This window comes from Lichenostomus cassidix, chromosome 2 (assembly GCF_008360975.1).
Source record: "Lichenostomus cassidix isolate B80296 chromosome 2, HeHo_3.0, whole genome shotgun sequence".
NCBI classification, from domain to species: domain Eukaryota; kingdom Metazoa; phylum Chordata; class Aves; order Passeriformes; family Meliphagidae; genus Lichenostomus; species Lichenostomus cassidix.
The window spans coordinates 109707637-109722917 of record NC_139482.1 but is presented as its reverse complement, the minus strand read 5'-3'; the positions used below and the strand labels follow the sequence as shown (position 1 = coordinate 109722917).

General features: G+C 41.5%; 2 protein-coding genes across 4 annotated transcripts in view; one reads left to right on the top strand and one right to left on the bottom strand.

Annotated features, from left to right (window-relative positions):
• LOC146441966 (ethanolaminephosphotransferase 1-like) overlaps nucleotides 1-6552 on the top strand; it is a 57580-nt gene extending 51028 nt beyond the window's left edge. Inside the window, exon 10 of the mRNA XM_085052797.1 lies at nucleotides 391-6552. Within this exon, the coding sequence (XP_084908923.1) occupies nucleotides 391-456 (66 nt within the window). The 3' untranslated portion in view covers nucleotides 457-6552. The remainder of the gene's footprint in view (nucleotides 1-390) is intronic.
• Nucleotides 4805-15281, bottom strand: part of MAPRE2 (microtubule associated protein RP/EB family member 2) — a 97674-nt gene continuing 87197 nt past the window's right edge. For all 3 annotated transcript variants that reach the window (XM_085052801.1, XM_085052799.1, XM_085052800.1), the window contains 2 exons: nucleotides 12056-12214; nucleotides 4805-6951 (listed from right to left, as the gene is read on the bottom strand). In XM_085052801.1, the coding sequence (XP_084908927.1) occupies nucleotides 6880-6951; nucleotides 12056-12214 (231 nt within the window). In that variant the 3' untranslated portion in view covers nucleotides 4805-6879. The remainder of the gene's footprint in view (nucleotides 6952-12055; nucleotides 12215-15281) is intronic.

Sequence of the window (15281 nt, the reverse complement as noted above, 5' to 3'; positions counted from 1 at the left end):
GAATTTTTCTTTGAAAGCAGCCATTGGTATCATAGTAGAGTCTACCCCAGCATCGATATGGGCCTGTTGGTGGGAGTGAGAATGAAAATACCTGGTCAAAATTCAGTCTTGACTCAGCTCAGTCACAGGTTCAGGGGGCTCAGCTCCATCACAGCTTATGCCATCTGAAAATCTGGTCTGTAGCCATTTAACTCCCCAGCAGTGTGCTGCAAGAGGAATATAAGGACCACAGCTCTCTCATTTGAATATTTACAGGTCCCTGTGTACTCACAGATCCCCAAGTACATGAGGAGTGTGGTTGGGTCCTCCCCCCTGTCACTGGGAGAGAAGAGGCAGTGAATTGTGAAGCACACACAAAACAGGCTGCTAATCTCTGTGATTTCTCTTTAGGGTAGGCAGCTGAGTGAGCACTTGAACATTTACATCTTTTCCCTGAAGAAACGCGTCCAAGAGTGAACACCTGCACTATGATCAGACTGTAACACTTGACATGCAGATTTGCAGCTCTTCTGATGTGATAAATAGTTGGAATGAATCTAAATAAAATAACCAAAGAATAGAATAGTACAGATATCTGAACCACTGCGACAATGAGCTATGCAGCAAGATGCTTCACCTCAGAGGATGATGCCTGTCCAACAGAGACATTTACCAAGTTGTTCTGTTGATGATATTTATTCTTTTTACCAAGCTGTTACTTGCCTCCTTTGTCTTCCTCCTCCTTACTACTGTGTCCAAAGCCCTGGATAAATCCATGCCAGGTTACATGAGATCCTTGGTGGTTTATAACCAGCACTGGTTTTGCCCAGCCAAGTCACCAGTGGTACCCCAGCAATCCAAACCCTCCCTGTAAGTCCTTCCCACTCAGACATCTGTGCCTGCTTCATTTGCCATATTTATTTATTTTCTCACAACTCATTTCTTCCATACAACCTCCTGAAGGCCTTATGCACATTCAGTCTTTTCCTCACCTCATATGAATGTGTGAAGACAAGAGAATGAGCTCAAAAAACTATGGGTACAGTAAAATGTTCTTGAAATATATGTTTTTTTCCCCATTTTCAGCATCAAGATCAGTCTCAGCCGACCTCTATCTGTCAGAAATGCAAGCTCTATACAGCAGCAGCTGGCCCTTCTATTTATTTTCTAGGCAGTAACAAGCACATTGTTTGTATTTCAGTAGCAACAAACAATATAGCCTACAAAGGTAAACAGCTGAATTTGGCCAGCAAACCTTCAAAGATTCACGTATTTCTCTGCAAAACTAGTTTCAGTCCAACATCATCCACCAGTGTGAAATGCTAAACAAGTCATTATTTGCCTGTGTGCTTGAAGCAAATTCTTGTGGTTTTAGAAAATGTCAAAAGAAAAACAAGAAAATATTTTTCTTTTTTTTTCTTTAAACATTACACATTTGCATGCAGATGTAAACTGCTCCCTTCATCTGTAACACACGTAGGTTTTTTGTGTGCCTTAGTAGGAGGGAGTAAGAATTGGAGTTTCATCTCTTTTTCATATGCTGCCCTAGCCAGAGGGCCTTTGTGGCCTTGAAGCACTAATTAAACAATCTGTCCATTTCTCCAAGGTAAGCACAGAGGGAAGTGATTGACAGCCTGGCATGTTTGCTAACTATTTAACCATCTTGCTTGCCAGAAGCCAGGTGGAAGTGCAGTTTTTGAGCTGCTGAGCTGAGGCTGAAATTTATTTTTTTCAGTTCTTAGACCATTTCTGTCAGTTTATCAATTGCCTAATTATTTTTTTCCCCAGTTACCTTACCCTTACATGAATAGCTCCTATTGTTTTCAGCTGAGCACCGACAAATTGTATGGACAGCTTCAGCTTAAGCTGGTACTGCCTGTTAGAGCATTTCCCTCCCACAACACCAGCAGGGCTGACTTGTCCTGGCAGCCCTTACCACAGGTGCCAGGGTACAAGCCTGCACATAAGCTTCCCCTCTTCTCAAAGCAGAAATACCACTCTGACTCAGAAATTTCCTTATGGTTTGAAACCATCCATGTTCCACCTCCCAAACAGGCACATTGAGGCTCCCAACCCCCAAATGAACATCACATAACAGTCACAGTTCAAGCAGCCTCTGGTCTGTTAGGCAGAGAGGTCAGGTCAACCTGTTGATGCTGAGTCAGAGGTTCTGCCAAGAGCCCTGCAGGGAAGGGAGGATGCTCTTTGGCACCACGGCAGTCCAGAGGCATCTCCCAGCCTTCTCCCCACTGGTGTGGCAGCCATGTCCTTACCCTGTGTGATGCTCAGGGAGCTTGGGGTCTCCACAAAGACACTCCCTAACTGCCCAAGGACTCCCTTGGAGTAAGTCTGAAGGCTCTTTATTTAATGAGGTTTGCCAAAAAACGCAGTTCTGACTGTATTTGAAGGGGAGCAATGAGTCTGATGTTGTTTCATGCACCCAGCAGTGTCAACATCTGATGAAGTCAAATACTACATCCAATACCTGATACACTGCCACCAGAGTCTCACCTGCTTTATAAAGAGAGTTTGTATTTCAGCTGTCCATCTCACGTGTGTGGGGGAAATTCTGGTGAGAAAAGAATTAGGATACAATAAACAAAAGTAACTCAGAATTGAATGTGGTTGTACTGGAGAAACTCTGTGGACAGGCTTTCTTTTTCCATCTGTCTTGCACTTATTTAGGAAACAGTTGGAAATAAGGGTCACAGAAGTGGTGCAATTTGATGCACTGTAATGGAGTATTTTGAAATATTCATTAAATGAAATTATAAAACTTGAACTACCACAACCTGCCTGCACTTGTACCTTTCTAAAGAGAAATCAAGTATCACTTTTAAAGGACATTAAACTCTGGCCAGCTTTTTCACCTTCTATATGAAAACATGGCAAATCATTTTCTTTTTCCTTTTTAAAGCAACTTGTCACTACAACCTCTGTAAAGACAAGTATAGAAAGAGATCATGTATTGCACAGTGTATATATTGAATTATTATCCATCATTGATGGCAACTGGTTCAATGAACAGGAATAAAAGTATTTTGTTTGTAGGGCTGTATGGTCACAAATTTATTTTGCAAAGTCGGGTATTTAGATGACCTAACAGTCTAACAACAATTTTTTTTAGTCACAACATTATGGCAGAAAGTTTTCAACTATCTGAACTGGAAAACATATGATTTATTTTTGTGCTTTAGAGCATTTGCACTAATCCAAGGACATGCCTTCTTCCTGGTCTTATGAAATGCGACTAAGCAAGAGTTGCTCTCCCAGGTTTGAACATCTGGGTTGGAAATGGGCTCCTCTGGTCCCTGCTTCATCCTCCCCTCCTCTGCCAGGGGCCCAGGGATACCTGGGCTGGTGGATCACAACAGGGTCACTTCACTACAGAAGAAAAGAGTGCTGACCCAAGGCTCAGAGCTCCTGGGCTTGAGCCACATCGACTGCAGCAACATTGCTGCTGCTACAAAAGATCAGAGCTGTGAGAGCTACAATGAATTTTCCCCCTTTTCTTCCAAGAAAGCCCAATACTTTAACCTAAAATGTAGGTGGCTTTTAGGTACTGCATTGAAGATTCATCCCTGAATGCTTGGCCACTGTGAGGAAGCCCACTGGGAGCTTCAGTACCTTTCTATAGTTCTCTCTTTGCCTGCTGGCTGTTGCCAGTTTTGCTTCTGACTGATACCCAAAGGAGTTAGGAGTTAGTTATTCCGAAATCTGAAAGCATTTACCATAAAGAAAAATGTGCTGTTTACATGCACATACATACATGCATTCTCTGTTCTGATTTATAGAAAGGGATACAGTTGCTGAGCTCTTGGGGAAACAGATGCTATCCACACACAGAGGATAAGTGAATTTCTGGGTTTTTAAAGCAGCTGCCTTTTTCTTCCTGCTCCCATATGCAGTCCCTGATGAATCAAAAATATGTATTTAATCCAGAAAATTATTATTTTAGAATATTCCGAATAGTCTCTAGAGCTAGACAGATTTTAACATATATTTTTTTATTAAATATGTAAAAAGATAAACGCAAGTCAAGTTATTCACATATTCAGACAAAAATCTACTCTATCATGCGACAGTTTGTGGATAATGTAAAATGACTGATACATCTGAATAAGACTTTTTTTTGTATCTATTATGCCAGTACTTATCTATTTATAATTAACAATACATATGTTTACATTCCTTTCAGTTTACATTTAATATATAACCAAAGCTTTATGGTGTGCTATTTAGTAAAGGTAATTACAAATGCATATTAAAACCATAACAGAAGAATGGGTTACTCACAGGGGGTGGGGGGGGAAGGACAACTCTTTCCCCATTCAGAACACTGCTCTCCCCTCAGCACAGCCACATTTCTGGTGCCCCCAAAATATTTCACTGCCCTGGCTCCCTACATCAGTCACTCCCCCCTTGATACAAGCAGTGAGAGGGCTATGGTCCTCAGATCAGAAACAGGATACAAGGAATTTTCAGGAAACAAAGTTCAGCTTTTTTTTTAAATTTTTTTTTTTTTTTTAATATATGTGCTTCCAAAGAGAGAAAAGGAGAGAGGCACAACAGCCTGGCTATGAACCATCTGGGCAGCTCAGCAACCCCAATCATTTGCACCTTCAGAAAAATGTTTTCCCTTGAAGTGCTCTCCATGCATCTGCTCAAGTATTGGCAGAGGGATTAACTCCAGTAAGCAGAGACGTGCTGATGAAATTAAGTTTATAGTCTGATCCCAAACTCCGTGCCCCAGTCAGAGATCCCATAAAGGTTAAAGGACATTCTGGAGTCTGGAAAAAAAATTAGTAACTGCTCTTCAACAGTATTATGAAGAACTACTGTTTATTACAATGACAATTGTAATAAGTACATATGTTCTAATAAACACAAATACAACAAAAATGACAATTCCCCCATTTGTGGTGATTCTTGGAAATACTTATTTTGGAATAAACACATTTTTATAAACCGGACCTTATTTGTAACCAATTGAAACGGGAGAGGAAAGCGCTGGCCTGCAGGTTGCAGTACTTGTGACTTCATCACTGGGTAGGATGTGAGGTCAATACTGGATGCAGTGCTGGGAAAACTTCAGCCTGCAGGGTCCAGAAACTCTTCTGCTGTGCAAGGGGAGGATCAAGGAACTGGAAATACCTGTTCTGGTGCTCAACAGTATTTTATATATTGTCGGTGGTGCAACACAACAGCAGGGTTCTCACATTTAACTAAGAGCCACTTAGCTGCAGAAGATTGATTAGGAATGGAAAACTGCAAGTGCATGTGTGTGTGCCCAGGGGCTGATCCGTTGGAAACCTTTCCATGGAAGCATAAGCTGGGAACTTAACGCTTTAGGAGCCTATGAACACTTAACATGATTTAGCTGTTCAAGAGGCCGTGGAGTTTTTCAATGAATGCCAATTGGTATGGGAGGGATTTCCATGTACCTGATAAATCAGCATAACAAACCAGAATTCAGAAAATCAAGTGAGAGACTAGAGTACCAGGCATTAAATAAGCAGAGAGACTACAATGCACAGTGGTATGAGAAGAACAAGGAATGCTTTTTATACTTCAAGATACCTCTGTTTCTAAAATACCATCATTTAGAACAGGGCCATGGGGCCACACTGGAAGAGAACACTCCTAGCAGACACTTTCAGTGCACAGATGGTTCTGCACCACACTGACCTCAAAGGAGGATTGTTAGCCAAGCGCAGAACGAGCTCTGTGCCCCTCATTCAGACAGTCCCTTTCTGATGTGTGCCCTGTCTCCAGCAGGACTCCTCACTGCCTCTCCATGCTTTGGAAGCATCCTTAAACCTGTGAAGTGTCCACCATCTACTTACAGGGGAGTTTGGGGTGGGGTTCAGGGCTAGTGCTGTTGCTGTTTTCCACCTGTACTTTGCACTACTGAGAAAATTTCTGTCTTCTATACTTGTATGGCTGGGGCAGTGGAAGAGGGAAGGAAAGTGAAAAGAAATGGCTGGCCTACTTTCTCCTTTTCTGAGGGGCAGGAAGCCAAGGGTGATGGTGGAGACCGTGTCCTGCAGCTACACTTGTGTCAAGGAGATTCCTCTCCCCCCTCGGCACTGAGCTCTGCAGATGTAGAGCTGCAGCTGGAGGCTGGGACTGGATTCCTCAGGAAGGAAGAAAAGCTGGGCAATGTCTGTTGACTAGTTAAGAAACTGGGAGGGTTTTCAAAAAGCTTAAGTGGATGTCTGTTAAATAAGCCAAATACATATCATGCAGCTTACTAACAAGCTTCCTAACACAAGGGTTCAAATCTCCCAGTGAAACAAATGCTCTGTCTTCCATTTGTGAAGGCAGGAGAGGAATAAATGTGAGCAACACAAGCGTTTTCCTCCACAACACAACCTCATCGTTATGGCTTGAGTATGACATCCACTGTATCCCTTTGTTCCAATTGTTCAGCCAAATTGATGCCCCAAGGCAGATGTACTAGAGAACGAGAAAGCACCACAAAGTGAGAGACACAGCTAGTGGTACAGAACTCCTTGCCACACAAAATGCCAATATAAATATGTTAGAACAAGTTACAAGTGTATCATACTTTTAAGACGAAAAAGAAAAAAAAATAAATATATATATTTTTAAAGAGCAGAACAAATCTCAAGCAGCCAAGTGGTGAAGTTGCAGTGATGTACAGTAGGTGATGTAGCCCTACAACCTCTTGGGAAGGTACACTGAAAGAAGACGTCTGCAAATGCATCTTGGCAAAGTATTGGTACAGAATGCAGTGGTTGGCTGGCACTCACTATGGTACATAAATGTTAATGGCAGACTGGGAGTGAACTGATTTCAAGTTTGAGGCCGCACATGTTCCATTCTCCAGAAGAAAGTTCTCACACAAAACGAAAATTGTCAGAGATGCTGCGTGAGTCAGTACTCATCCTGCTGCTGGGGCTGTTCATGGACTTGCTCTTCACCTTCATGCTCATCTGTGTGGCTCTCCTGTAGGGAGAAAAAGACCCCAAAACATTCTTCAGCAGAAAGCACTCCTCATGTAATCTCGCCCTGTGGCACTTATTTTCATGTGTGGAAGTACAAAATGAGCTGTTACCTGAGAAAAGCAGCCTCTCATAGCATTACATTAAAATGTACTTATTTTACTTTTAATTGAGGCACATGCAGTACTGATATTCCCCTAGAAAAAATCTCAGCTTTCAACATCACTATCTGCTCTCTGTTCTGGTGAGAGAACATTCTGAATAGTCAGACAGTGATATGCCAACAGTTAGAAGCTGTATCATAGCATCCTGATGTCCTCCCATTTTCAGTTTGTCCAAGGTTTTCTGAACCTGTCTGCTGTAGTTTTCACACAATCTTCACTCAGGATTTAGATCACTAAATGGACAAGACACTTTTGCTATCACCTGCTTTAAAAATTCAACACAGCCTCCTTTTTGAGGTCAGGCATACCACTTTCCCATAATACACCCATGCTAACTCCCACAGACTTGCAAACACATTTTCTTGGGAAGGGTGGGGGGAAGAGTCCCATATTCACTGACTTATAGAGCTACTGTAAAAAGCACTAATTTCCAAGTAATCACTTCCCATTGTTCTTATGCACAGTATTATCCAAAGCTGTCTCTCTAAAGATACATTCCCACTGGGAGATGAATCCCTGACACAAGGGAAGGCTGGATCCTTGCTGCAGGTGACACCAGCTCCAAACAACTTTCAAATTAGAGGCAACCGGCCTAGTAACCTGAGTTGACCTGAATGTTATCTGAGCTCAAAAAATTCTGGCTGACTTTTAGAGCATCCCTTCTGGACTCCCATTAAGCACAGCTGCATTTACAGCTTTGCTCTCAAGTGCTTCCCATGTTTCCACAGCACGGTTCACTGAAGAGATCCCTCTCGTGTACACTCTGCCCTGCATTAGTACCGCTCTGCTGTAGGCAGTTCCAGAGGAAAAACACTTTTCCAAGACACTGAGCTGCCATTCAAAACCCAGCATCCCCAGTGGGGTACCTCTGCAGATCTTGCCCAGCTCCCTAACTTTTGTTAGAAGCAAGTGGCTTGAGCAACAAACTTTAACAAATTGATACTGCTAGGTTTTCAAATTTGAGGCAAAAACCAAAAGCAAAGAGAGGCCGTAATTTGAGTTTTCCCACAATAGTCCAAAGCAGCTTATGAAAAAAACCAAACTCCCCTATGGCAATAAAATATTTATCTAAAGGGCAACAGCAGGAGAATAATATTCCTAACGTTTACTGATACAATGGGAATAGTCACCTGTTTACCACATACAGAAACAGCCCAATTTCAATTGAAAGCCAGCTTTCTTTCAGTCAGGTGTCAGTTTCAGGTAGAAGTCATGTCAATCAGGGCAACTGAAGTTTAGCACGTTTTGGCCCCTTGGGGGGAATGATGTCCTTATTACACCCAGTAGGGACATCACGTCAAAACAGCTTTGTGAGATATACCTAAAACCTGCAGCTCCTGTGATGGGCTGCAAGGGTGCAGGATGTGCAGAGAACAGGAGGTTCACAGAGAGGAGCTGACAGCTGTGAGAATGTGACCCTGCCTTGTGGGGTGAGAAAACTGAAGCTTCTTTAGCTGCAGTGAACAATGCTTCCTTAACCCCATCTGTCCTGACCCTCCTCACGTGCTGAGGTGACCTGCTCTGGAATGCAAGTGTTCCACAGGCTCTGTGGGTGATGACTTTAGGAGATGCACTATTAGAAAGCTCACTCGTGCACACTTTATGGGTCAGGTACATGCTCTCTTCTCGTTTGTACAATAGGAAAAGCCTCTAACTACAGGGAGTGGAATCTACTCCACAGCTCTGAAGAGAAGTGGTGGCCCCCATTTTGCCAGGTTTATCTTTGGTGGAAATGGTGAATCTTACAATGTAACTACCTCAGAAGTTGTTTTGAGACTTGGGACATGTTTCTCAGTATGCACAGCTTGTATAAATACATGAAATGGGAAGCACAAGAGTCCAATTACTTTGGGACTGTGGAATCTCATTGAACAGCATCCCCTAATAAGGAAAGTAGCGGGAGATCCATTTAGAGCATTTATTTCTCGCTTGAGCCACACGACCATGGTCATCTCTCTCTTCCACATTGAAAGATGCTCTCTTTCAACCCTTAGATCCATCTGCCTCAAAATACTCAAGTGTGCCTGTAGACTGATGTGTTAGACTACAAAAACCTGGTGTTGGGGAGGGTGGGGGGCCTTTTCCAAAAGTTGAGGCAGATACAGTAGCTGCTAGAGCAGAAAGTTACCAAACCACCTGCATTTCAAGAGATTGCTCTGGGAAATTGAGCAGAGCAACTGTGACATCAAACATGAGCAATTCTCCCAGCTTCTACATGAACTGAACCACAACAGCCTGTGTAGAAAAGCAAAAGCTTTCCTACATTTCTGCTTTATGCCACTACCCAGCTCTGGGTTGCATAACCATATGGAGAATCTCTTCTTGTCCACCAGTTTAAAGCTCTCCTACTGTGATACTACATGACCAAATGCTTTACACACTCTCTGAGATCTTGAAAAGTAGGGGCCACATCTCTCCACCCCTCAAATGTAGTCCTTTTAGCACTGTTAGCGACCAACTTTGGTGTTTTTGATGAAGTAATGAAAATGAGCAATTTGTAATGAAAAATTACAGAGGATTACAGACTGATCAGCCAAATGTTAAATGACATCCCTCTTGCATAAGCAGAGACATAATGATGAGGTGTAAACAGAATCATGGGAAAAGAGAGGCTCTAAAGACAAGGAGCTCAACTGGATGGATATTTGTATTCTCAAACTCACCAAAACAAAACAAAAAAAAAACCCAACAAAAAAACCAAACAAAAGAAACAAAAAAAACCCCAAAAAACCCAACCAAACAAAAACCACTGATAATTCTTAAAAAATTAGTTCTTACTGACTTTAGCAAAACAGAAGCTTAGGCAGTGACACGATTGAAACTACACTATAAACTGGAATTCTGAGAAAAATAATTACCCCACTCCCCACCCCAAGACACGAACCTGATAAAAATCTCTTCAATCCAATACTACAATAATAAAAAACCTGGAGAATGATTCTTTTAGGGACTAAACTATACTTGTATTCTGAATCATTTGACACATAATTCACCTAACAGCCTCATGGGCTGACTGGGAAAGCCAAACTACTGTTACCAAGGGATTATACTGCAAAATACTGTGAGAGAAAGAATTTAACTTGGGACAAACTCATTACAGACAGAGAGAAAAAACCCTCAGATCTGAAGGGCAAAGCAGGGCAATAAGAGAATAAAATCTAAACCCAAAAAGTAGGCAGGATCTGAATCATCACTAAGCCACAGTCTTTGGTTTAGTGCTAATGCATTTGGGTCTTTCTTCAGCAAATCACTGTCCATCTGCTAAGCTGAGGAGATCAAGCCTCCCACCGAAAAGTACAAAAACATTGTGTGAAGAATGGCCTCTGTATTCCTCTCTGGAGGAGCAGTGCTCTCCTGCTGCAGTGACACACCCAGTCTCCAACAGCAACCACATTTTAGATGAAGGCATGGTTGTTGTATGTTGCTCACATGCAGGCATGGATGATGATTTCAACAGAGAAAGGCTTGGAGGTAAAAAGCAGATAAAACACTGGGAAATGGACTGAAGTAGAACATTTTGTAATGTGTTCTGCCAGTAAAGAAAACTGCAGAAGGAAAATCAACAAATGCATTCCTTGGTGTGGAATCACTCTGCTATTTAAGCCAACAGAGAGACAGATGTGGTAGGGGTATGGGGAGAAGAGGGATTTTTCTGGTTTTGCTTTATAAATAAATCACTGCTCTTGAATCCAGAAGACATTTTCTCTGACCGCTATATACATGTAACACTTTTACCCTGTTATCACGTGCCTGGCAAATTTGTCTTATTGTTTATTCCTGTGAAAATAATGGTTTCCGTCTCCTTTTCTTCTCTAGCACTCACCCCACACTGCTGAACAAATCCTATTTCCCCTGTCACTTCTCATCTGAGCACTGGCACGTGTCAGCATCAAACTTGTGGTCCTCTCGCACCTAACTTTCAAACATTTATGCCCTGCATTAGTCTCTTCTAGAAAAAGTATGTTGAGTTAGTAGTTCCTTCAGCACTACTTTTGATAAAAAACTAAGCCAGCTGACTGCTGCTGCAACAGCTTTCTGGGAGCAGATACAAGACAGCCTATGGTACTACAGTGCTGCCAAGGGATTAAGTTGGTGCTTACACACTCTGGAGCCAAAGCCTTCATCTGCTGGAGACTGAAGGGTCAATTGTCAGTACAATCCATACAGGGATTTAGTTAACATGAATGGGAGTAGTTCAGCTAAATCTCCACTGAATCATTATCCCTGAATGTCTCTGAGGAATTTAACCAGCACCCTTTGCAGCTTCTTGCTTTGTTCAGTGTCTACAACATTAAGTCTAAGATGCAATGAGATTCTTGCTTAAGCTTGCAGACAATACACTTCTGAAATTTTGCTAATAGAGGATTATTTGGTTTGCACAAGGAAGAATTTTGCTTATAGCAACAGGATAAAAAATGCTAGAGAGCATTATCTTTGTAGATATAATTATGTATTTGGCAACCTGCACCATACATATTCCAACACTGCCACATGGCCCAGAGAAGGTTCACAGCTGTAGACAGTGAACAGTACAGCACCTCTGCCAGAATTTCTGTGATTTTCAACACGTTAAAGAACATGAGTAAAAGACTTCATGCACATAGGGGGAAGATGAAAAAACAAAACTAAGGCTCAGAACCATATGAAATCAATTTAAAGTTGTGTTACAGACACAACTTTACTTTTAGATAAAGTTCAACCCAGAATACAAAACCTACACTGAAGCAGTGAAAAGCAACCAACCTCCTGAATCCTTTCCCTAAGCTAAAAAGTCTGTTGTTTGCAGTTGCAAATGCAAACTTCCTTTTTGGGGAGGAGTCACAGGAATCCTAGCTGCTACAGTTCTGCTGGCCTAAATACAGGACATGACCCAAAACTATACCAATAACATTTTAGGAAATTAAGCTGTTTTGTTGAAATAAAAACCATTAAGCTCCAACTTACGTGTTCATCTGAAGCATAAAGGACTTCCATTAGCCGATTGACAAGGTCATTATTCTCTCCCCCATGTTCTTGGCAGAGAAGTTCAATCTCCCTTAATTTGCCAAAGTAGAAATCCCTTTCCTTCTCCACGCCTTCAAGTGCAAGTTTTAATGAATGTACCTGCATATAAACCAAGACATGATGCATCAGTTTCGAGGTGTGCTGCAGACAAAACAACTCACTTTAAAATTACGTATGCTAAACAATCTTAAATACATACTCAATTTTATAGATTAGAATGAAGTCCACGTGTTTTTCTGCAGTGCTAAATTGAACTTTGCCCCATGGAGAATAGTAAATCAGGCTCCCCCATTACTTACTCCTCTTGGATACATCTTAACCTTGATTCCTAAGGATCAGTTTTCTCAGCACTCTTTTATACTGAAGCCCAAAGCAGCAGATCAGAGATCAGGGCTACCTAAGCCACATCTCCTAACAAGGCTGTCACCAGTGTCATGTAGTAGTAACTAATACAACTTTCAGCTCAGTACTTTCATTATTTTGCCTGGAAAAAATGTAGTTGTTGGGAAACCTACAATATCTCCTTGCCTAAAAATACACAGAACTAGCAGAAAAGCTCACAAAGGGAAATAGCCTAGTTAGGAAATCAAAAGGTCCTCTAGTTACTAATGTGATATTGCTGTGCTGGTTTTTCACCTCTCCTGTTCTGCCTCCCCACTTACCACACTGTTACAGACCTGTGTTTCGGCACTGTGGGGCAATGACTGGCTGCACCATGGGCTTTCTGCTCTGACTGATGTGCTGTTTCTACCAAAAAATTCCCTCAAATGCCAAGTGCCTTTCTCTTTGCAACCTTGTTCACAAGAATCTTCAAACTACATTGTCAGTCTCCATTTCACCACTAGGACTGCTGCAAATAATTAATGGGCAATGTAGCTGTTAATGATTAGGCTCTGTATAAATCATGACAGATGTTGCAATATATTTTTATACATATATATATATTTAAAAGAACAGTTTTGTGGGAGCATAGCATATAAACTTCTGTCTAACAGGGTATACACAATCAGGATAACATCTAAGTGGCTTGGAAATTTGGAGGGCAGCAGCATAAAAACCAACAGAAATAATCACAGATGAAGCTGTCTACAGTAAACACGCTGACCCCAATCACATCCATTTACAGCCAAATTAGCATTCACATTTTAAAGCCTGCAATTATACAAATGATTTTCTAAATAAAACATGCTAAATAAATTAAATCATATCAGAATACATTTCAGTGAACTGATGCAATTTATTAGAAAGCTCTATCCTGCCAGTTCTACCGCAAGCTAATTTATTTCCTGAACTAGTGAAAATACCAGCAGAGTTCAAACAATGCTTTGACAGACTACTAAATCCTTTCAATTCATTTTTCCATGACTGCTGAGCTAGTGATGCCTTTTTCTGACCTTTGATTGCATTCTCAAAGGTGTCAAGCAGCAGAATTGACCTGTTACCAGAGCAGGATCTCAGAGCATCTCATTTATGTACTAATTCATTTCTGACCAGCTGCCTGAATTTGACACTCAAATCTTCCCTTGACAGTTTGAATCCATGATGGATACAATGACCAGTGACCTTAAAATGAAATATTTTTTTCACAGAAGTAGGAATAGCAAAACGGAACATGAGTTTACAATATTCTGGTCTATAGATAAAGAGCTCATACTTAGGATGTGCCTTCTGGAACTGCCACAGCATTTTGCTTGAGAAAAATGCCTGCTTCCAGGCAGAACAAGAATGTAACTATTTCCAGATCTCTTGCTCTGTGCTTGCTAGAGCTTGGGAAAACAATGAACTTCAGCTGAAAAATTGGCAGCTAATAGCTGAGACCATCTCCCCTTCTGACCTATTTACTATGAAGACATTTTCCTGTTTTCTTGCTATCACATTCACACTGTTTAAAGAAACAAAATAATTTAACTGTGTACACATGCATGGAGTTAATTAACCACCGTATATAGTAAACATCATTATAACCAAACCAGATACGATTTTCTTCAGTTACATTCCAACTACCTGACTGTGCCATATGAATCCATGTTTCTTCAGATACTTTGTATCCTACAGATACTTTGCATCCTACTTTGTGCTTCCATGAACATGCCAACAGGCTGACACCTGAGGAAGAGCTCACGTCAACTCCCATGCTGTTTCTGGACTGAAAGCACTCCTCTGCAACCCAATTAATGGCTGCAAAGGCAGCACTTCTTACTGACTGATCTCTTCTCTGATGGCACTGAATGGTAGCATGAATACTCTCAGGGCTGCAGAACCAGGCTGGAGATGAAGCACAACTGTAGGCAAAAAGCCACAACGGTGCTGTTTTCAGAAACTACACATATATCAGAACACAGCTAATAGTTCCTGGGACCATTCTCCATATGTCAAAGTCCCTTCTCTGCATGTAATTGCCCCTGGTTTGTGTTGTCACCTCAGCTGCACTCAGACACTTTTTGGGAGACAGCGTTAGTTGGCACAGACCAAAGACACAACAGGGACCACTGTTATTTTAATGCTATGGGTAATCAAGTTCCAGTGCAGAGTGACACTCCTTGAAAACGTTTAATTTACTGGCACAGTTCGAAGACGATTTTAAGAGAAACTTTAAGATTGTTGGGAGCCATTAAACTGGCAAATGTTAGGGATGGCTTACGATTATTGCAAATAGCTCATTAAGCTACACTGTGGTAAAATATAGTGTACAGACATCCCCACTAATTAAACTTTTCTGCTACAAATTGCATGAAGTTCAGATGTTTCAATCTCCCTTGGCTGCTATCCACGAAAGGGATGAAAAAACTATTACAGTCACATAGGAACATGATATGCAAGACACAATTAAGCAGTTCTTACTCATAATCAAGACAGAAACTGGGTAACAGTGGCTGCTGCCCTCATCTCCACAACTGCTGAATAGTGGTAAAAACCAGGCAATTTGGCTCTTCCAGCATGTTCTCTCTGGGGGTCAGGAAAACCTGGCTCGGAGCTGCTTGCAGCATAGCTCTCTTGGCTCATGTAATACACCCATGGTTTACAAGTACCCATTAGTGGGAAATGAGATAGCAAATGCTGTCAGCATTAAAAAAAAAAAAAGCCTTCCAGACCATTCTAGCTAGATGATGTCTCTCAAAAACCAGCTATTAAAGAATTGGTTTTTCAAATCCTCAAAATTTCATCT